Here is a 23513-nt window from a genome sequence, read left to right as displayed (position 1 = left end):
GATTATCAAAATAAAAGGGCTTGAACAAAGGGGACAGGTGGTTCTCCAGGACAGAGTGTCACAGAATCTGGGTACCACTGTACAGACAATTCTTCTATTTACCTGCCAACCAGATGGGTAAGTTGAATCAGGTGGGAGCATTAGGCTTGTCATGATGGATATATATTATCTCCAGTATCAGAGGCAGTATGCCTCAGTATACCATTTGCTGGGCAACACAAGCAGGAGGGTGCTATTGTCCTACTTGTGCAAACACAATGTTGGACAGGATGAACCCCTGATCTGATCAAGATCCTTCAGGTATCCTGGTCCTAAATCATTTAGGGAACCCACTTTGAATTGGGTTTGAAAATGGGCCAGCCTTAAAATTCTCCTTTCAGTGGCAGCAATGAATGAGCCTCTCTGATTTTCATTTTTGTGCTTGTGTACAATCACTTATAGCCCTCTAGATGTTGCTGGTCTTCAGCTTCCATCAGCCCAGCCAGCATGAACAATGGTCAGGGATGATTAGCTCTGGACTCCAACTAATTTTTTGTGAACCGCCCAGAGAGCTTCGGCTATTGGGCGGTATAAAAATGTAATAAATAAATAAATAAATAAAATAATTGCCCACTCCTAGCTTACATTATTGACAGCTAGATGTTATGCATAAACTCTAATTAAATAAATTATATGTAAAAAACAATAATTATTTATTATGTTTCTAATTGGCGTAGTATTTATTGTTTTCTGGGTGGACTACAAACAGTTAAAAAAACTAAAATGCCACATAACAGTTAAAGATATAAAATACAATACAAATATTTTAAAGAATATTTTAAAATATTTTAAAACAATGAAGAGCACAGGAATCAGCCATAATTAACCCAGAACTAGGTCTCTAAAATGCCTGGGAGAAAAGAAAGCCTTTTGTCTGGCACTAAAAAGGTAACAATGTAGGTGCCAGGCAAACCTCATTTGGGCATCTATTAAAATAAGGAGAATTCTTAAGAACTGATCATATCCCAGAGAGTTGCACCCAGCATAGAAGGATTGTCATATGCAACAAAAGATTTGATCCTTCTTGACATTTATAATAGTCCGCTTTACCCATGGTACCATTTTGAAAATAGATGACTCCATTGAGTTTTTTCTTCGACATTCGCAACTATGCTTAATACAACTTTCTCACCAGATTTAAAAACAATGATTACTTTGAATTGATTTTTTAAAAAGGTGTTTCTCAAAAGTAGTAGGTGAAAATGCTATAATCTATGTAGAAAATTATGTAGAAGAGATTTAGGTTGCAATCCCATGGATATTTAGATGGAACAAACTGCAATAATTCCCAGCATTCCCCAGCCAAACTTTTTTTCTGTCTAAGCATGCACAGGACCATGTCAGTAGAGACACTTTTCAAAAGCAGCCTGCTCTGAAGCAATGGCTCACTTGTCCTACACTTGGCCCTCAAAAATTCAATATTTTAGGATGTAATGCACAGTTTGGAAGAAAAGGTGGAGAGGAAAAGGAGGAGGAAGAGAGTCATGCCACTCAGAGTTTCGGTCAGTAAAATGATGAAGAGGACACAGCCAGCCCAAGACATTTTACTGCCTGAGGTGAAGGACAAATGTCCTCCCCAATGCACAGTCCGTGTACAAAAGCTGAACAGATTGGTGTTGGGATAGCATCCGCTACGATGCCTGAGGAAAACAGGTTAGCTTAGGTACAGGGCAGGCTGTGCAGCACACACAGCTCTGCTGTCCAAACACTGCACTACTGCTCACTCTGCCTAATGGCAAAGCTGGTCTTGGAAGAGAAACAAGAGGAATTAACATTGTATGGAAGGCTAATTCCAAAAAAGGAAGAGTAAAAATGCAGCATTTTATGACAGATTAAAGACTATTGCAAGATTACAGTCAGATATAATTATTGCAATGTTATGGCAACTGCGAATGAAGTCAGATTGAAGGTTTGGGACTTACTCCCAGATAAATGGGAGTAAGTTACACCAGTTTTAAAATCTCTTCACTGGCTGCCAATTATAAAGTGTTGGTTATCACCTTTAAAACCCTACATGGTTTGGGTCCAGGCTACCTGTGGGATCGCCTTCTCCTGTACAATCCGCCCCACACTCAGGTCCTCTGGGAAGAATTTACTCCAGCCAACAAAAACAAGGCTGACAACTATTACCCAGAGGACCTTTTCTTCTGCCACTCCCAGTTTGTGGAATGGCTTGCCAGGAGAGATTCATCAACTTAAGAGTCTTCCAGAATTTAAGATAGCCATAAAGACTGATCTCTTCCGACACGCCTACCCAGTTGAATTTTAAGATGCCTTTTAATAATCTGCTGCTTTTAATAATGTATTAGTTTTAAATGTTTTAATTAGTTATATGTATTTTATGGTGTTTGCATTTGTATTGTACCCCGCCTTGATCCAGAGGGAGAGGCAGGTAACTATTATTATTAATTATTATTATTATTATTAGATTGCAGCTTAAGTGAGGTAATATGAACGTAGTAGGCCACAAATGGCCTATTCATATTTAAGCACAATATTATATATACTAGTGTAAAGCCCATGTTGCCATGGGCCCTAGTAGTCCTGCTCTTTTCCTGCTTTTTTGCTCTCACCACGGAGGGCATCATGAATAATGCAAATGTGGCTCATGCACAGTGAATCCTCCCTCTGAAATTTGCATGTGGCCCACGCCCTCCCTCTGTCTCTTTCCTTCTCACTGCTGGTGGTGACAGCCTAACTGGATGCTGGTCTGGGGCCTGCCTTAGCACCACACTGATTGGCTAAGCAGGGCTGTCCATCATCCCGCTGGCAGAGGGGCTGCCCTGTCTGTTTGATGCAGATGAAATTAATTGCTATTAAAGCTCGAGCTTTAATAGCAATTAAAGTTTCAAATCTACACTGCTCAAACTTTAGTTTAAAACAAAAACTGAGTGAAATCTAGATATCTAGTAATAAGCCTTACACTACCAAATTCTTATATAAAATAAGTAGTTTCTACTAGGTAACCTTAGTTTCTGAAGAAAAATAGTTGCTTACACAAACATAATTTTCACCTTTAAATGGACAGCACAACTCATTTTATAAGCACATATTTTCTTTGTTGCCTGGACTGGAAAAATCAAATGAAATGCCTGTCAACATTTTTTTAAAAATTAAATAGTTGATTATACTGGGAACATATAGAGAAAATGCAGTAATACCTCTAAATGTAGTTTATTTTCCTAGTAATGTCTGCAATGAACATTAAATGCAACTGGCATTCCATGGAGACGAACTGTATTTCTTATAAGCATTCCCAACTGCTGTTGTTTCCAGAAGTAAGATATCGTCCTGATTCAGTGAGAAGCAGTGAATGTGCTTATGCCTGTATATCCCTAGCTGAATGCTCAGGGTGACCATGTGTCCTATTTTATAGAGGACAGTCCTCTATTTCCAGGCATCCTCTATTGGAAGGGTTATCAGGTCCACGTCTGGTTTAAATATAACAAACCATAAAAACATTAACTATACTTTTAGGAAAATCTGCTTTGTGGTTTTTTGTGTGTGTGTTTTTTAAAAAGGGGATTTACTACCAAAGCTTCTATCTTTTCTTTTGCCTTCATAAAGACATTTATGACTGGAAACCAGTAGCTATTTAACATGGCTGTGGTAACAATGTGGAGAGGCAGCATGTAACCACAGGCATTTAATAAACCTAGTATTGCAACACACATTTCAGTGGATTTCAGGGCCAAATATCTATGCCATGAGTCAGAAGTGAAAAAGCATTCCCTTTTTTTGTGGGGCAGAAGCTTTGAGTTCCATAGTGAATATACATAGGTTAAATACCATTATGAAAAACCAATGGTAGACAATGGTATTTGGCATTTTCTTTCAGCATCTACCCATCAGAAAACAACACATAGGTGCAGCCAGTCACCTACCCAAAGCATACAGGAAGTTCCATGTGTGTGTGTAAAAATGCTTCTTTAGATAGTCCAATGGTTTAAGACCCTATTGTTGCCTCTTAATAGTCATTGTAGTATAAATTTATGTAGATTTCTTGCCATTTTTCTTCTGATCTGTGGTGCAGTTTACAATGCTAGCCAAATGTCACCTTTTAAAATACCTGAAGCAAAATAATTATTCTAATAATCTGGAAAATGTTGCAAGTTGAGAGCTGATGTTAGGTTTTTATAGAGCGATTTTATTGCTTTTAAAAGAATTTTGATTTATATAGCAGGTCTTCCTGTGGAAATATGAATGTTGACTTAATTGCAATTTTCCTGCCATTGCTAAACCAGCTATTTGGCAGACAATCAAATGACCTTAACCTTAATGTGAAGCAAGTTTTTTCTTCTTCTAAAGAGCTACAGTAGTTCAGGTTCGCCGCTGAGAGCTTAGGATGGTAATAACGCATGCATTTTATACCAGATGAGATCGTGGAATTACTCCACTCAGATGTAAGAAGTGGGTGGACTAAACTGCATGCCTGGGGAGCTTCAGATGAGTATGTTTTCCACTTCATAATTATTGTGACGGCCAGGAGTGCCTACTATCAGCTTCGGCAGATACACCAGCTGCACCCCTTCCTAGAGTTAGAAGACCTAAAGACGGTAGTGCACGCAGTAGTAATTTTGAGGCTCGACTTCTGCAATGCACTGTAAATATGGCTACCTTTATACCTAGATCGGAAACTATGGCAGCCAGGTTGGTCACCGGCACACCTAGGGGTGACCATACTACGCTAACTTTAAAATCACTCCACTGACTGCCAATTAGTTTCCAGGCGAAGTATAAAGTGTTGGTGATTACCTTTAAAGCCCTAAATGGTTTGGGTCCAGGTTACTTCCGGGATCGCCTTCTCCCATACAATCCACCCTGCATACTCAGGTCCTCTGGGAAGAATTTACTCCAGTCAGCCAAAATCAGGATAACTGTTACCCAGAGGACCTTCTCTTCTGTGGCTCCCAGTCTGTAGAATGGCCTACCAGGACAGATTCATCAACTTAATAGTCTTTCCAAATGTAAGAAAGACATAAAAACTTATCTCTTCCGGTAGGCCTACCAAGGTTAATTTTAAGATGCCTGATTGTTATTTTAATATTGTATTAGTTTTATATGTTTTAATCACTTTTATGCATTTTATGATATTTTTGTATGTTGTTCCCCGCCTCGATCCAGAGGGAGAGGCAGGTAAGAATTATTATTATTATTATTATTATTATTATTATTAACAATAATAATAGGGCTAGGTCAACTAAAGGGATCATCTCAAAAGATAGCTCACATTAGGAAAGTATCATGTCATTTTTACACTGTAAATATAAACTCATTTTATTATAATGCATGGGGGCCAAGAATCTATAAGAAATTTTACATTGTTACAGTTCCCAGAATTCCTCAGTTGCATTAGTTATATCAGTTCAAAAAAGGGAAGTGCAGTGGAAAAGTGAGTTCTATGAACGCGCCCTCTGACATTGCTCTCTCTAGTAAAAGTTGAAGTTTTGACTGAAATCTAGTGGTAGTCTATGCTTACTGTATGGTTGGAGGCTACAGACTGCTTTCTCATGCAGTCTCTTCTGTTGCTGAAGATACTGGGCATTTGTTATAGAGTTTAACATCCCCACAACCCACCAGATTGTGCAACTCTTTCTACCTTTGAATAATATTTTAATCATGTTCTTATTCCCACCAGTACAATGGAAGGGGTCCAGAAAGCTGCTTGTGCAAACCAATGGCATTTTTGCTCACAAAAGGGAGGTGTTTTTCTAATTTCACACCCACACACCCACACCCAATGCAATATTATTATTATTATTTATTTATTTATATAGCACCATCACTTGACATCACACGAAGCTTCTCCAACTCTCAAGAGTGGCTTTTAGCCGGGGGCGGGGGGGGGGGGGGCAGCTGCAGCAGAGACAAGGTAGAAAAGAACACCAGCAGCAGGGATTAAAAAGCAGCTGTAATGCTGAAGACGAAGGAAGGATCAGCACTACTGCTTTGTAATGGTTTATAATGGCTTTATAATGGTTTATAACAGTAGTGAAAAAATAAATAAATAATAAAATAAATAAACTGTTGCGGCTCAGGACACATTCCAAATACCGTTATCAAAGTATTATATCCTACTTGGTGTAGTTCTGGCCTCAATATCAAAAAAAGGAGACTGCTGCACTAACTGTTTCTTCCCGATGCATTTCAAGGAGACTCTTTATCAAGGGAATCTCAAACTCTTGAACACCGCTCAGGATTCTCTTTCCTTTTCCTTATCCAAGGACTCCCTTGGAGGAGGAAAAGGACAAAGAATCCTAAGCACAGTTTAAGAGTTTGAGTTTGCTTTGATAAAGAGTTTTCTCAAAATGTGTCAGAAACCTGCAACTGGTAAAGCTGTCTCCTTTCTTTGGACAAGGCAGGAAAGCCCTACTGCCTAAATTTCAGACCCTAAATACATCTCTGTTCACAGTTTACTGTATTCTGCTCAATATTTTCTTAAGATGCAACCCCAAATGGTTGTCTGTTTATTTTACTTACAATATTTGTATACCACCCAACAACAAAAGTTCTCTGAGCAGTTCACAGTAAAAGTTAAAAACCATGTGGTTAGATCAAGGCTTAGACCATGTCTATACGAAGTCGCATTGGCGCCTTGTGATCTGACTTCTCGCACTTGCGCTCCTCCAGGATAATACCCACAGAAAGGAGCACAAATGTGGGGTTTGGAACCTCACAGGACTGCCTCCTCCCCTAGAGCCCCGTTCCTCCCCGCCCCCTTGGTTCCCTCCTCCTCCTCCTCCCTGCAGCTGAAAGGAAAGGAGTCATGGAGGGGGGAGTCAGTTTTGTTTTAATGTGCAGAGGCGGCCCAGCAGCCAGTCAGCTTGCTCAGTCGCCCCTTTCCACCTGCACTGGCATGCTTGGTTCCAGTTTGTGTGGTCTTTTCTTTATCTGCGCTGCTCCGCGGGGCTCCCCGTCATAGCCGATGGCGACCAATCAGAGTTTGCCAGTGCATGTGGACACACCTCCAGCAAAAAGCTGGATGGAGATAGATGGGAGATGTGCATCTGCACCTCGCTGGCATGAAAAACAAGACGGGGGAGAGAATGCTATTCCATCTGCTTGCTCCACCCTGCCTGGAGACCTTATAAGGCCTTGAGTTGCAGCTTGGGAGAGACTGTTTTATCATCAAGGGTCGTGTTTTCCCCACAGAATCTGCTCTGCTCACCACTCTGCCTGGAAAACTTTGTAGGGTGCTGGGGGTGGGTGGGGTGGTACTGGCACTTCTGTTCTTCATGATCATTTTCACCATTTGGAAGTCCAAGTAAACAATGTCTACTGGATCACTCCTATCCACAAGGGATTTACTGACACTTTCAAAGAACTCTTTGTGGAAGCCACATTCTTATTCAGCAGGGCTTGTCCTTCTACATGCTTACTAATTTTTTCTTTAATAATGTTTTCAACCAGTTTGCCTGAAACAGATGCTCTAGCCTGCAATTTCCCAGATGAACTGTGAATCCCTTTTTATAAACTGGTGTTACATTGGATTATCCTATGTCTACTCAAAAGTAAGCCCCACCAAGTTCAATTGGGTTTACTTCCCGATAAGTGGATACAGGATCAAAAAGTGGGATATAAAACTATTAAATAAATAAGCCTACCGGCTTATTTATTTAATAGTTTTATATCCCACTTTTTGATTAGAGTCTTCAAAGTTGCTTACAATATTTATAAAATACAACATACAGGAAGAACCATATGTTCAAAAAATAAAATTATATAACAATAATTTCCACTTGCACAGGGACCAGCATCTGATGCTCCTTCCCATAGGGCAGTTGATGTCAAGTAACCCTGAGGTAGGGACAGTCCAAAAGGAGCCAACCCTGATGTTCTCTTTGCCTGCTCCTGTCTTCCTTGCTTGGTTTATGATCATAGCCTATGACAGAAACCTCCACATGGTCAAAGGTGAAGAACCCCCAGAGTTAGGCTAAATCCTTAATAGAATGATAAATAAAAGTAACAAGAATTAGCCATTACATTGTTTCAAATATAAATACATCATAAAAATATTGAAACAGTTCCTACCTAGCTCTAGCTAGGAAAGTTTCATTTCCTGAAGGACAATTTGACTCTAGTGCGCAAAATGGGGGCAGAGGAAAGGGGATATGCAGAGGAAAGTAGCAAAATGCCACTCTCCTTTTCCACCCAGCATTTCTCTCCAACAAATGCCACTCCTGTTCCTGCTTTGTATATTGAAGGCAAGGGAATCCTGTATTTGCTCACAAATGTTGATTTCTATTCTCAGAGAAGGCAGATAGTTTCAAGACTGTTATATTCAACCACACTTCCAGATGACTCGTGACCAGACTAGGAACAAGGAAACTCATAACCTAATGCAAGCCCAGCTGAGTAAACCATCAGCACTAGGATTAAGGACAAAACACACACAATATTTTGGGCAACCTACGTAGGCATTTAGCTATTGAACAGAGCTAAAATTCCAGACAAACCACAAAGCAATAAAATAATACATGCTATTGCAAGGTATATTTTAGCCTGTTTCTCCTAAACACATACTCTTGCAACCTTCCTTTTCTCACAGCACTCTATATTTTAGGGCTGATTTCTTTGGATCATTCAGGATTAGAACAGAATTTAGGAAATTCACTTTCACTTTATTAGCAGCTATAGAAGACACTCAGAGATGTTAACACTATAAAACATCAAGAACACAATTTGTTTCCTGAACTGAGATTTCATTGGAAACAGTAGTTTTGAGCTCCAGCCCAAAAGAGAGAGAAAAACAGGAGGGAAAAACAGAATGTGCATTTTATATGAAATGGAGTCACTCGCTGAAGAGGAGCTGTCTGAAGGGATGAGTTAAGATAAGCATAGTTATGTTTACCAAGAGATCATTCCAATATTTAAAGCACACGAATGTTGCTTCTTTCAAAATTCAACAAATCCATCCAATAAAATCCTGGTATTTCCACTTCTCCGTGCCAGAATAAGTTTGAGTCACTCATTCCCTACTAATTACCAATTTCAAGTCAAGGTTAGCCTTAGCACTTGGTATTGTTGGACAGCTGCCAGTAACCCTGTACCATGGCGGGGTTCACTGCTGATGCCTTCTTTCCCACATATTTTAATCCCCTGGGGGGGGGGAGCTGTTAGGGGATAGTTCTAGACACCTTTTAAATTTCCCACAATGACACTGCATCAGCAGCATTATGGGAAATCAAAATGGCAGTTAAAACCAGCTGGCTAGCATTGTTCAGAGCACTGCTACTGCGACTACCAATGTCCACTGTCAAAGGAGAGCTCTCACCAGAGGGTGCTTTAGCCAGACCCCAGGGTCAGCCCTACTATTAGGTAGAGTGAAGCAGTGACCTCAGGTAACAGATGCTGGGAGGTGGCAGCAAGCTGTTAGAGGAGAGACCTATGTGCCATACATCCTGCTCTGTTTCCCCTAACTTAGCCTGCTGCTTTCAGCTGCAGTGGAGGACACTCTTTCAGCATCATTGCTGAAGGGAGATTTCTCTGCCAGTCCAGTTGAATTTTGTACATGGAATGGGAGGGGGCGCCATCTTATTCTTCACCTCAGGAAACAAAATGCCAGTCTTCCAATCCCATCTCAAGAATACATTATCCTTCTCTCAGACAAAAAAACACCATAGAATCAAAGATCCACACAATGAGGAGAAAGAGAAAGACAGTGTTTGGTGGTGCTAGCTCCAGGTTTTTGAGGGCCCTTGGGCAAAACACCATTGATTTCTTTAATTCTTTATTTATTTACAATATTTATATACCACTTCACATCCAAAGATTTTGGAATGGTGAACAACAGGTAAAATAAAAGGGGGAAAAAACCATATTAAAAATTACTATTTTTAAAATAACAGAGTTCAAATAAAACCTGAGTTCTGGTAAACTGCAGCACTGTGGCAGGTCACTCAAGGAAAGCTTCCCAAAACGTTTTCAGAAGGTGCCAGAAGCAACACAATGTTGGCGCCTGCCTGACCTCCAAACGCAGCAGATTCCACAGCTCCCCCCCCCCGTCAGTGAGTGTATCTTCACACCACCATTGCCACTATATTCTATTGCTCCTCAGCTTGTCTCATTTTTGCTACCACTTGCTTTCTTGACAGACAGAGAGCCAGTGAGCAAGTAGGCAGTGGCATCTACTGCTCTTCCACCCCCATTCTCTGGGCCAAAGTGAGAGACAGTTGAACAAGCAGATTGCAATGGTGAAAAGAAAGAGAAACTACAGGGGACTCTTGGGCTATTGCTGGGATGTGGGCCCTCAGGAGGCCACACATCCCTACCCTCCTGGCATGTGGCAAAAATACAAGAGGGTCAAGAAAAGGGATAGCCAAACAGTGTGAGCCCTTCCAGGCAAAGGGCTTTGTGAATACTAGGACCTAGACAACAATTGTGCCAATTCCCCTGTAAACTGCTTCAAGTCCAACTGGACTATCACAAGAAATCTAAATTATTGTGTAATGCAAAATGCTCACAACCCACTGGCTGGACCCCACTTCCTTGAGGTATCCTTTCCTACCAGTTTAATACTAAAGATGTTGGGCAAAGTTGCAAAACCTTAGAAGAGTTTGTCTTGAAAGGAATTCCAGCAGGGAGGATTAGAATTGAAGCTCTGAAAACATGGAAAAATCATTAACATATTCATGGGACAAGTAGGCAGTCATTTACTATTATCCAGTATATCTGACAAGCATGAATTCCTATGTCTATTGACTAATGTTATTGGCTATTTTTAAATATATATTTTTTAACATTTATCTTACTCAATATGCACTTCTGGCTTATGACTTCTCAAGGAAAAACTAGAACGTGCAGAACTACACCAAAAATCATCACACAAAAGGTTATTACATGTATATCCAAGCCATTTAGCAATGTTAGAGGGAGGAAAAGTTGGTAAAGTCCCTTAAAAGAACCTATTATTTTTATTTCACCACAGTTTCAACCAAATATAAGTAAATCAAATTAAATACCATGCCCTAAACTCTAGTTTGCAGAACTAGCTCTCAAATATAAATAAGTGACCCAAGCTTATTTAAATGAAAATTTATTTTTTAAAAAAACAAAGTAAAAAACACCCAATTGTGCTTGGACAGAAACAGCATGTTTAGCGCCTGAAGCAAAGTAAAAGCGCCAAGTTATAAACTTCTCCAAGGGAGGATTTATAATGGAAATGCCAACAGATTCTTACCTACAGTGGTGCTGTTTTGTGCCAACATATAAATAATTTTAGTTTTTGTGGTCACATCATAAATTAGACACAGGTCTAGTGGAAACAGTAGGGTTCTGATTCAGTAAATAGAAAGAGCAAAAGTGCATGTTTGTACTTTAAAAAGACAAGCACAGTACAGACTTGATGCTGGCTCTAAAACCAAGTCTATAACAGGGTTTGGATTTCTTTTTTTAAAAAAGTAGCCAAGCCATATTCTGAATACTTTAAAGCTTGTAAAATAAGAAGTCTTTAACAAGCTCTGCTGCCTACTGTTTCAAACTTCTAGGAATCATATACAAGTTAGTAAAAATGGCACCATTCAACTTATGCTATTCACTCCATTAAGAAATAAAATGGACACATGCATACACACAAAGAGAGAGAGAGAGAGAGAGAGAGAGAGAGAGAGAGACTCATTCCATAATGGATACTTTAGTCTTGACATTAGCAAGTGCTGCAAATGCCGCATTGGCAGTATGGTGTGTACAAAGAGGCTCTTATGCATACCAAGGCCACTTTCTTCATACTCAGTTTATACTTGTCGCTACAGCATCAATAAATGACTTAACATATTTCAGTTTCGCAAAGGCAAGATGCAATTGGAAGGAAACTTATTAAGGCAACATGGAGAACATCAAATTATTCCTGAAGAGGTAAGATTTCTGTTTTCAAAGAGGATGGGAAGAGGGTATTGGAAAAATGAAGACTCATAAAACGTGGTGAAGAGTGTACAAACATGGATCTCTTTGAAAATTGAAAGGACTGCCCTCAGGGCTCTTTTTAAACCGCACGTATTTGCACTGTGCTGTGCTTTGGCAAACCCAAGTACAAGAAAATGGATTTTAATTAACACAGTAACCACAACATGGCTGAAACTGCTTGCCTGTCTTTTCTTTCTGGGTTTCACTGAATTGCACTGCCTTTTTCCTGTGCTTTGCTTCTTCACCATTACCATATCCTGTTCCTGGGTCAATACCTTGCCATACTGTTGGTAGCCTATATTGGCTTATACTCCTTTTTCCATTCTTGTACTTCATCAGATCTTAATCCAAAATCACCCAACTAGCCATACTCCTTCCACTTCCTTTCAGTAACAGGTTCCAGTACTATCTTTTTAAAATCCACACTTGGGCAATATCAGAACCAAACAAAGGTAAAAAAACAGTTTGCACAGCTTTATCTAGAGTTAGAGGTCACACCCCTCCTGAAACATAAGGTTCCATTTTCAGGTGGTAGAAAATCATCTTCCTTCAGTTTTGGTATCCCTCTTCTAAACAGCTAAATGTGGTATTGTCGAAGTCACATGAAAAGCAGAAGTAGTCATGTTGGTCCTTTAGAAGAAATTCAGAATTCACGGTTAAGCAATACTTTTATTAGGACCAACTAAAAGTCATGAAAAGCAAGCTTTCACACTCTCCAGGCCGTATGTTATCATCTGGCTTTACGTTAAGCAAAACAGAGGAGGGTGAAAAAGCTGGCTTGATGCTGAAGCCAAAAGGCCTGCATTCAGTCACAAGCACACAAGTACTATTATTTAATAACAAGTCCTATCTTCACTTGACTTCCAACCTGGTCATACCATTAGATTCCTTAACTAGGAATCTTGCAATGAAGGGGAGCATGCTTCAAAGTCCGTTTAAAAGAAGCCTTTGCTATAATATGATATTCCATTATCTAGGCATGACTGTGTATGGAAATTTCTGGTTTGCAGAAATTTTTTTAAAGAAGCCAAGCGTAGAGTGACATATGCACATAGCAGCCATTTCCTCAGCACAACAATATAGCCTACAGCATGGAGTAAATCAACCTCCATCTTCATCCTCAACATCCCTCTCAAACTCCATAATGTACAGGAGTTAAAGGGATGTATAATCATAAAACACTAAGAATCATATAGAATAATCAGGAGGGAACAACCCTTTCGGTCCCAAGGGTTGCATTGGTTGCCTGCTGGGCTGGCGGGGAGCAAACATACAGGTGCGCATGCACATACACGCATGCATACTCATACAGAATACACTGTTTCTCACACACATACCAACAGCAACAGATCTTGATCTTTCAGTAACAGCGTTAAGGTTCCTATAGCATTTCCCCCTTTTGTGGGGTGATTGCATTGGAGTGACTAGGGCAAGGTGGGGGTTTCAGTATCTCAGCATCTGCCACCTCCCAAAATAATGGGGAGGGGCAACAATGCACTAAGAACAGGCTCATTGTATCCTATCACAAGGTAGGCACCTTGTTTCTTGAGTATTCCAGGAAACAGTGGTAAAGATTCCTGCTTACACCCTGTACTGCTCTAAGAATGAGGTTCCTCCTCTACGTCAGGAACAATATAACATATTCCTAGAGCATTTCCCCCTCTTTTGGGGGGGTGATTGCATGGAGTGACTAGGGCAAGGTGGGGGCTTCAGCACCTTGATGCAGTGACTGTAATACTGTCGTGGCTGTTGTGAGAAGGGTGTGTGTGCATGAGAGAGAGAGATGTGAGTGCATGTGCATGTGCACATGTATGTCTGGCCCCTGCCAGCTCAGCACACAACTCATGCAGCCCTCGAGACCAAAAAGGCTGGGCACTATTGACTATTCTACCTGATTCTTATTTTCTCCATCAAGTAGAAATTATAGTGATACTCGATTCTGTATTGCTTGTTTTTTTTAGTGTTTTATCTTGCACAACCTTAATCCCTTTAACTCCTATATAACAATCTAGTGATAACAATCTGCTCCATGCAACCTTACAAAGTAGTCTAATCCAACCTAAAACAATGACTAACACTAGTAAAACAATCAGTACTGCAGAAGTATAGGTAAATGCAATCTATCAAATTGAGTAAACAATTACGAAGGGCATGGCTAGATGAGGGGGGTGGAGGGTGAGGATCTCACAATTTTATGATCGCGAGATCGTCGCCCTCGTCTACACGTGGTGCACAATGTCCCAGGAAGAAGAGGAAGTTGCGCCTGCCATTTTGTTGTTTTAATCAGAAAAGAGCGCATGAGCGCTCCCGCGCAAAAGGTAAGTTATTGTTGTTGGTTTTTTAAAAAAACACCCCTCCCACTCCCCACCCCACCCCCAATGGTCACAGAGCTCCGTGCCTGGGTCCCGGGTCCTTGCAAGGAGCCAGGACAAAACTACGACGGCAGGCCACATGTTCCACAGTCTTGGGATCATCCCGAGACCATGGAAAAATTGGAATAAAACTGTAGGGTGATATCCCAGGGCAAGGGAGGGATCATCCCTCCCTGCTCCCGGTATCCCCTGTGCATCATGTGGACACACAGGGATGATCCCGGGGTGATCTCCGGAATATGGCCCTGTCTAGCCATGCCCAAGGACTCCACTAGCACTTGAGACCACCATACACATGCATCTGGGGGTCCATTGGAAGGAGTTTGCTAATAGTGAATATCCAGCTGTGCTCCTATAACCAGTTCAACTCTGTACTCGATATCTCTGCCCCATACTTGCTTCATTGACTCTCCCCAACCACCATGGTTGCCTCCTTTGGCAGAGAGAATTAGGTGACATCACAATGGTGCTGGCAAGCTTTCTTAGAGAGGCTCCTCAAAATAGTGCCATCTTTGAGGCAATGCTTCTACTTGCTTTCTAATAGGATATTTGTCAGCCACACAAAAAGATGCAGGGGCTTAAAGCAACACTTTTTCTTTGATCACATAGTTGGCCACAATCCAGTGCATAATTTTTAAAAAATACTTTCCGTCTCAATGAACCCCAGTGAGCATTAAGTATGCTCATCCATGCTGGATTGTGTCCTTGCTATAAAAAGGAACAGATTTTCTTGTTTTTTTATTAGCATTTATATACCGCTTTATGTACTAAAACCCATCAATTTAAAATAATAAAAGCTGTAAAAAAGAACATTAAAATGTTAAATACATTTAAATATTAAATACATTTTAAAAGGCTAAATTAAAATGATGCATCTTCTAAAAGCTAAGAGAATGGGAAGCAATCATATTCTTGAGGGAGTGCATTCCATAGTTTGGGAGTAATACAGGAGAAAGCCCTTTTATGCATACGTCTGTGGGCAATAGTGTCCACTCCTGTAGATCTTAATAAACAGTCAAGTTCATAGCAGGACAGGTGGTCCTTTAGCCAGGCCCTAAGTCATTTAAGGCTTTAAACATTAAAACCAACATCTTGAATTGTGCCTGGAAAGCAATTGGCAACCAGTGCAGGTCTTTCAGAACAGGCAATATGGCCCCTATACCATGCACTGGCTTGCAGTCTAGCTTCCACATTTTGCATCAACTAAAGCTTTTGGGCACTATTCAGGGATAACTGTTTCCAAGCCAGACCAATTCAGGAAGGGTTGCAGCTGGCGCACTAAGCGTAATTGTGTAGATACACTCCTTGTCACCACCTGAAGATCCAGGGTCAGCACAGGATTAACAAACACTCCCAAGCTATGGACCTGGTTCTTCATGGGGAGCACAACTCCTTCCAAAACATGTTGAATCCTAATTCCAGAGTCAGGCTGACCAACACCACCTCCATCTTGTCTCAGTTTTACCTCTGCTTGTTCGCCCTGATCCAGAGCATTAATAAACCCAGGCAATGTTCAAGGTTTTTCACTACTTCCTTGGTGTTAAGAGAAAAAGAGCAATAGAGCTGGGTGTTATCATAATATTGGTGGTACCTTACTCCAAAGCTCTAAATGTTCTCTTCCAGTGTTTTTCTGTAAATATTAAACAGCATAGGAGTCAAGATAGGTGATACCACAGCCCAAAAGTTGTTGAGTTGATCATGGTCCAACAGAAAGGACTAGAACCACTGCAAAACTCAGTCCTGCCAGGCTTTTCAGAAGGATACCATTGCTGATGGTATCGAAGGCCACCAAGAAGTCTAAGAAAACTAATACTGTTACACACACACATCCATCCACTTCGCTGCATAGGTCCACCAAGGTGACCAAAGCAATCTCAGTTTTGTATCCCAGCTGAAAGCCAGATCGAAGTGAGTCCAGAGCGTCAGCTTCATCCAGATGCATCTGGAATTGCAACACCACTACCTTCTCAATCACCTTAGCCAAGAATTCTACATTTGAGACTGACCTATAGTTACATAGGTATTCTGGGTCAAGAGAAGATTTCTTGAATCTTTTAAGCAAGAGGGAAAGGCCATTCTTGCCGCGAGGCATTAATCATTCCCTTAGCCACAGTGTCAGTTCCACCCTGGCCAATTTAATCAGCCAAGAAGGACAAAGGTCCAGACACTCTGTTCATATTTGATAATCCAATATTTGCCCTAGTCATAGTAAATGTCAAGTTGATAGAAAGTAAATATTTTCACATGAAATACATACTGAATTCAACACATGGGATAGGAATCCTAACAGCGGCATATGTGAACCATTCTAACTTACAAATCTCAAACTGAAGCACAGTTATCCTTCGATAATTCAAATTTCTCTGAATTTTGGGATGCAGTTCTCCAATCAGAAGATCTGTATGAAAATGCATTCATAAGGACTTCTAAAATAAAACCCTCACAAATTGATGCAGAAACGGGACGGAACAAACTTCAGGCTGGAAAAATGAGGAACTGAAAGAAACCAAAACAGAGAGATTTGTACATTCCTAGGCTTGACTACAACCGTCATGTTCCATCAGCGATGTATGGAAATGGATGAAAGAAAGGCTAGAAAAGCTATCAGAAAAGCAGCAAGTTTAGAAATAGACTTACCACCAGAAACAGGGGCATCCATAAAAACAGCTCCCATTTTTTCAGCTTCTTTAGCTAGTTCTTTTGAAACTGCAGGATCAATAGTACTGGAGTCTATCAATAAAGAACCTTTCTTCACTTTCCTGACAAGAAAATAAAGACAAAAAAATTATTTATTCATTTATTTATTTATTTATTACATTTTTATACTGCCCAATAGCCGAAGCTCTCTGGGCGGTTCACAAAAATTAAAATCATCATAAAACAACCAACAAGTTAAAAATACAAATACAAAATACAATATAAAAAGCACAACCAGGATAAAACCACGCAGCAAAATTGATATAAGGATAAAATACAGAGTTAAAACAGTATAATTTAAATTTAAGTTAAAATTAAGTGTTAAAATACTGAGTGAATAAAAAGGTCTTCAGCTGGCGACGAAAGGAGTACAGTGTAGGCGCCAGGCGGACCTCTCTGGGGAGCTCATTCCACAACCGGGGTGCCACAGCGGAGAAAGCCCTCCTCCTAGTAGCCACCTGCCTCACTTCCTTTGGCAGGGGCTCACGGAGAAGGGCCCCTGTAGATGATCTTAAGGTCCGGGTAGGTACATATGGGAGGAGGCGTTCCTTCAAATAACCTGGCCCCAAACCGTTTAGGGCTTTAAATGTCAATACCAGCACTTTGAATCGGGCCCGGACCTGGACTGGCAGCCAATGAAGTTGTAAAAGGACTGGCGTAATGTGATCTCGCCAGCCAGTCCCTGTTAGTAAACGGGCTGCCCTGTTTTGTACCAGCTGAAGCTTCCGGACCGTTTTCAAAGGCAGCCCCACGTATAACGCATTGCAGTAATCCAAACGAGAGGTTATCAGAGCATGGATAACTGTAGCTAGGCTATCACTGTCCAGATAAGGGCGCAGTTGGTATATCAGCCTAAGCTGATAAAAGGTGCTCTTTGCCACTGAGTTCACCTGTGCCTCAAGTGACAGTTCTGGATCGAAAGCACCCCCAAACTACGGACCCGATCCTTTAGGGAGAGTGCAACCCCGTCCAGGACAGGGCAAACATCACCTCACCTCAAAAAATATTGAGATATACAGCTAAGTAAAATACACAATCAGGAAGGACAGTTTTCGGCTGCTTCCACCTGCCAAGAATGGCAACACAGCTTGGGTACAGAAGTTGCGGACCCTGAGATCGTCCTCAGGGGTTCCTTCTCCATGAGACCCTGCCAAAGGAAGTAAGGCAGGTGGCTACTAGGAGGAGGGCCTTCTCTGTTGTGGCACCCCGGTTGTGGAATGAGCTCCCTAGAGAGGTTCGCCTAGCACCTACATTATACTCTTTTAGATGCCAGGTGAAGACCTTTTTATTTTCTCAGCATTTTAACAGTCTATCAACTTAATTTTAACTTTGCTATTTTAAAATTGTATTTTAAATCTGTATTAATTTCTGCATTGCTGCTCAGTTTTATCTTGGTTGTGTTTTTATATTGCATTTTATACTGTGCTTTTATACTGTTTGTTTTATATTATGAACGCTTCTCATGGTTTTAATTTTTGTAAACCGCCCAGAGAGCTTTGGCTATTGGGCGGTATAAAAATGCAATAAATAAATAAATAATAAAAATGAACAGCATTATATATAATGCAGACTCAGGCGTCATGAATGAGATTATTTGAGAATGGCGAGCAATTCATAAATTCACAACAATAATTGGGGATAGCATAATTGTCTGCAGGTTATAAAGCATGGCTGGGGAATCTCAAGCTTAGGGGCCAAGTCCAGCCAACCGGGGGGGGGGCATATCTGTCCCTCCAGAGTTTCCCAGAAGTCCATGCCCCCTTCCCCTGGCCCCGCCCCTTTCTCTAAAACACCAGTCATTTGATAGTTCCCCAGCTTTTCTGCTCTTCCCCATCTACCCCCCTCGAAAAGTTTGAAATGAATTTCATAAGGCTTAGTTACTGGAAAAAAGAGCTTTAAGCTACAATATGCTGGTGGGGCTTTTTTGTGTGTTTTGGGCCCCACTGCTTTTGCCTCCAGTCAGGGCCGTTGCCAGACTATTTTGCGCTCTAGGCAAGGCGAGCTACTTGCATCCCAAAAAAATTGCCAACTTCAATTCAGCTGTTCAAGAAGAGTTTCTGAACTCTTATATTTTCCTTTTATTATGTTTTTTTTCTTAAAACAGCTAGTTTGTATAAAACTGTGACCCTTAAAGGGCAGCACTGCGCCCCTGCCTCCATTCTCACCCACCACTTGAATGTAGCCCCCGAGAGCTTCTCTGAACTGCAATTCAGCTCATAGGCTGAAAGAGGTTCCCCACCCATTATAAATTTTATAACTACATACATACATATACATACACACACACTTTGTAAGTATTATTCTCTTGGTAAGCTTTTTGAAATGATTCTTGGCAATTTTCCCTTTAAATTTTGTTGGGAAACAATATATGGGATTGAGATAATGGACTTCTAAACTATTGCTTTACTACAGAGAATTGCAGGAGCACAAAAAGAGAGAGGTTATGTTCACACATCAACAGTGACTAGCGCAGAAGCTACAGCACAGACTACCGCATGGGATAAAACTCATGCATTTACCCTATGGCCGGATGCAGTCTGTTGCCACAGGCACAGCAGGGAATTGTTTGCACACACAAATTGCTGAGCTGCGGCATCTATTTAGCAACATATTAATTCAAGAGGCAGGCAGAAAATGAATGTAAATGGCACTTAAGGCAAAATGTAATGCAAATGCTTGGTTTTATTAGGACACTAAATGAAAAAAGAGAGGGAATACTTACTTGAGAATTCCACTGGTGCCAGTGTAAACCTCTATTGCATTAGGATTCGACGGAAGCATTGTAATAATCCTGTCAGCTCTTTCTGCTACATCTGCTGGGGAATCAGTCACCTTTTAAAGGAAAGAGAAGGGATAGAGGTCAGCACGCTCTTGCCTATTGAAAAAGAAACAATCCTTTCACATTTTACCATTCAACATTTTAAGCAAGATCTAAAGTGCTTCAGAAGTAACGAGAATGTGAACACAAACAGTGCCATGTAGCTAAGCCACAAAAAAACCAGCTGTGAAATCTTACAGTATGCTCCTGCTACTATGAATGTTAACATACAACACAGAGACATCATGATAGTTGGAAACAAGAAGAGGCCAGGATATTATCAGTTAAGGGAAACAAACCCTGAAAAGGTACAGAAGACAGTAAGAGCCCTGTATTTGTTCAGGTTTAGCATTACTAATTCAGTCTGGGGATGACTCCTTTGCAATTTCCTCAGCCCCTGATGATGCCCTCAAGTCCTCCTCCAGCTCTTCAATCAATTCCATCTGTGTCATGATCTTGCTAACATTAGTTTTCACTGGTCCCCTCACCTTTATGAGGGGGTATACAGGTTCAGCAGGCCTTTCTGGAGATCCTAGTTCCTCTTCTTCCAAATATCGCATATCAGCCCATATTGGAAATTTTAGTCTGCTGGCACTTGCAGTGATCTCTTTGTCCACTGGGTCACGTTGCACAAGTTTATTATCCTGTCGAGTAAATTCTGCTATACCCAGACCTCTCTGTGAGCCTTTCTCCCCTCCATTGGAGCCATTTCCAACTCCCCTCCCACTGGTTTGATCGTTTTTCTGGTGGATTAGGGCACGGTCCTCTACTGACCCGGGTGCTTCTCTCTTAGCCAACGGGCTTGCACATTCTGCTTGCCTGATTATCAAATGTTCTCTCAAAGACGTCAGATGCCTCAGGATATCTTTCTGTGCTTCTAGGTCCAACGCACAGAAAGAGTCCAAAAGAGCTATCTCCTCATTAGTATAGGGTTCATCATCCTTATAGCATCTGTGCCACTGATCCCATGCTGTTTTTTGATCAGCTTGGCCTTTAAGAGTAGGAGCCCTTTTGTGGACCATGTGAATGGGAATTCCACAGGCCACCACTGAATCTGTGGAGTTATTCAAGTTTATTGAGTTGTTGGTCTGCTTCTTTCCACAGTGCTCCGGGTGTTTTATATTATATCCTCTTGAGTCCAGCAGTGATTCTTGGTTTTTTGGAGACACCCTTATACTGCTATAAATAGGACTTTCATTACTATCTGAGAACTTCTGGGTGTTTATACCTTTATGGCTAAAGAGAGTTCCGTCTGTGGTATCAAAGTCAATTAAATTTGTAGTGGCACATGTCTCCTTCTCATAGGTGTTTTTTGGGTATAAAGAACTGGAAAGACCTAAAGCCAGAGGTGTCAGGTTTTCAAAAAATCTTGAGAAAAAAATGCCCCTCCCAGCAAAAGCTTCTCTGCTGTCATATACAGTTTTGGCCTTGCCCCACTCATTGAAGGTAACCACAGCACGAGCATGTGTATGATTACAGTATAAGTATTCCACATGGACAATATTATTTTAAGTAACCAGCCCTGGGAAAACTGCATCCAAGATTATTTTTAAGTGCCGTTTGCGTTCGTGCTTGGTTAAAAAACCTGCAGGCTTAGGATAATTCACTAATACCAGCTTCTGGAGATTCAATATTAAGTTCCAACTGGAGTATTTTATGTTTTTCGTCTGGTTGAGCTTCTTTTTCTGTGGGGCTAGTGTCCAAGGATCCTGCGTATCAGAAACTTGGATCTGATCCTGTACTGATGTTAGTGGGATGGGCTGTAGGGGGGGTATCAAATATAATTTCAGATTGGAGCTTGCCAGTATCACCAATAATTTCCTTGTTCTTGGTTTCCTTAACTTTTGAATCTGCTTTCTGCTTGGGACTTTTGTCAAGCAGTTTAAAAAGTTTCTTGAATTCCATTTCCTTTATCTTACAGAGTTAGCATTTTTCACATTTTTGGTCTTTTTTAGATTACTGCCCCCTTTCTTCTTGGCCAATCTCCTGCCCACCTTCCTATTTGGCATAGCAGAATTGTTTGTTTGTGCTTCAGTTTTACGCATCTCCATTTCTGAGACCACTCCTCCAAGCTCAGGGGCGTCTTTTGTGTATACTTCAGCCAGTGTTGTTAGAAGGTTGGAATTTGACATTGGTTTTTGCTCAGATGTCTTACTTTCAATTTCACTTGTGTTGCCTTGGATTCCTTTCTTAGATCTGCCTAGTGCAAAAACTGTTAATGTAGTCAGAAGCGCCTTGCATTCTGAGAGAAACTTCTTTATCGGAGATATATCATCTGCCCAGCTCGTAAACAGTCTCTTGGTCAGTTCATGTTGGCTGCTAAGCAGATTGGCTACCACATGGGGATCTTTGTCATCAGAGAAGATAGAGTGAATGTTTCGATATGGGGGTAAAGAATCAAAGTTCTTGCCCAAAAATGCATCCGGGCAAGTCGGTATGACAGAACTTTTTGAGCTGCCTTGTGGAGTTTCAGACGAGCAAATCAGATGTCCAGTTTCTGCAAGGGGGACCCCCACAGATGCGAATTCTGCAGCTAAACTGCATCTGCGTTCCTCTGGGTTTTCCCAGTCCATGACCCTCATTATACTCTGAGGTCCCAGGGACCAGTCTAGAACCTCCTTATCAGGAGTCTTTGTCTCAGGTGTTAGATTTAAAAGTTCCTCAGAGTTGATAGGAAAAAAGTTAGTGATTTTTAATTGTTTTTGGGCCTTGGTACAGGAGATGACATCTTCAGTGACTGGAACCAGACCTTGTTGTTTATATCCGCCTCTGGTGAGGACCATTGTGTTCTTTATGATGTTACACACTATTAACCAGAAAGCAGAAATAAGCCCAGCGAGGCACAGGAAGTGGTAGCCAGTAATCAATGGCCAATGTCTTTCTGGTAATTCCTTTTGCTATTACATCTGAATGGCCGTGGTTCTTTTGATCCCTGGTTCCCTTAGTTCTTGTTTGGTTCTTCCCCCTCCTCTGTACACCCTGAGAGGTTTGATATGTGAGGGAGCTTCTCTAGCAGCATCCAAAGAACACTGAATCTCCAGGTGTCTGAGTATTGTGGAACATTACTTCAACTCTAGACCTCTAGGTAGACCTCTAGGTAGCGGCTTCTTGCTGCAGGCTTGCGCCTACAGGATGTTGAAGGCTTAAATACCTGGGGAAAGAGGACAGGTTGCTTGCAGCTGCTGGGGACGGAGGGCAACAGCGAACACTCACAGGACTCCTCCAATGCAACCCCAACCCTCTCCTCGATGACTGGAGTTATAGTCATGTCTAGAATGTACCAAGTTGAGGAAGGCTGTTCTAATTATTTGGCTGTCAATCAAATGATAAATGTCCAAAGATAGATATTCGGTTGCAGTCAGACCTAAGTCATACTTAAAGTAGACCCATTGAAATTAGACTTAAGTTAGTCCTGACTAAGCATGATTTTACAATGTTTTGCAGTGCAATCCTATAGAGGTCTACTCAGAAGTCCTATGAAGCTAAATGGTGCTTTCTCCCAGGTAAGATGGCATAAGAAAGCAGACTTAGCTAACTACAACTTACCCATATATATAGCATGGAGTTATGCATACTATTTGTTTATACTGAAGACACTGTTATCAGGGAAATGACAAAATGAAATGGATTCTAAGACAAACCAATTATTACACACAGAGACTTCAAATGAAAAACTAGTGGATCAG

General features: G+C 41.1%; 1 protein-coding gene across 1 annotated transcript in view; it reads right to left on the bottom strand.

The window, feature by feature from the left end:
- Positions 1 to 23513, bottom strand: part of HIBADH (3-hydroxyisobutyrate dehydrogenase) — an 86171-nt gene that overhangs the window by 52483 nt on the left and 10175 nt on the right. The window contains exons 3-4 of the mRNA XM_063128804.1: positions 19732 to 19841; positions 16950 to 17071 (exon numbers count right to left, since the gene is read on the bottom strand). Coding sequence (XP_062984874.1) covers positions 16950 to 17071; positions 19732 to 19841 — 232 coding nt within the window. The remainder of the gene's footprint in view (positions 1 to 16949; positions 17072 to 19731; positions 19842 to 23513) is intronic.

Source organism: Elgaria multicarinata, chromosome 1 (genome assembly GCF_023053635.1).
Source record: "Elgaria multicarinata webbii isolate HBS135686 ecotype San Diego chromosome 1, rElgMul1.1.pri, whole genome shotgun sequence".
Classification (NCBI taxonomy): Eukaryota; Metazoa; Chordata; class Lepidosauria; order Squamata; family Anguidae; genus Elgaria; species Elgaria multicarinata.
The sequence above is the reverse complement of the archived record's forward strand: the minus strand, read 5'-3'. Positions and strand labels throughout refer to the sequence as shown.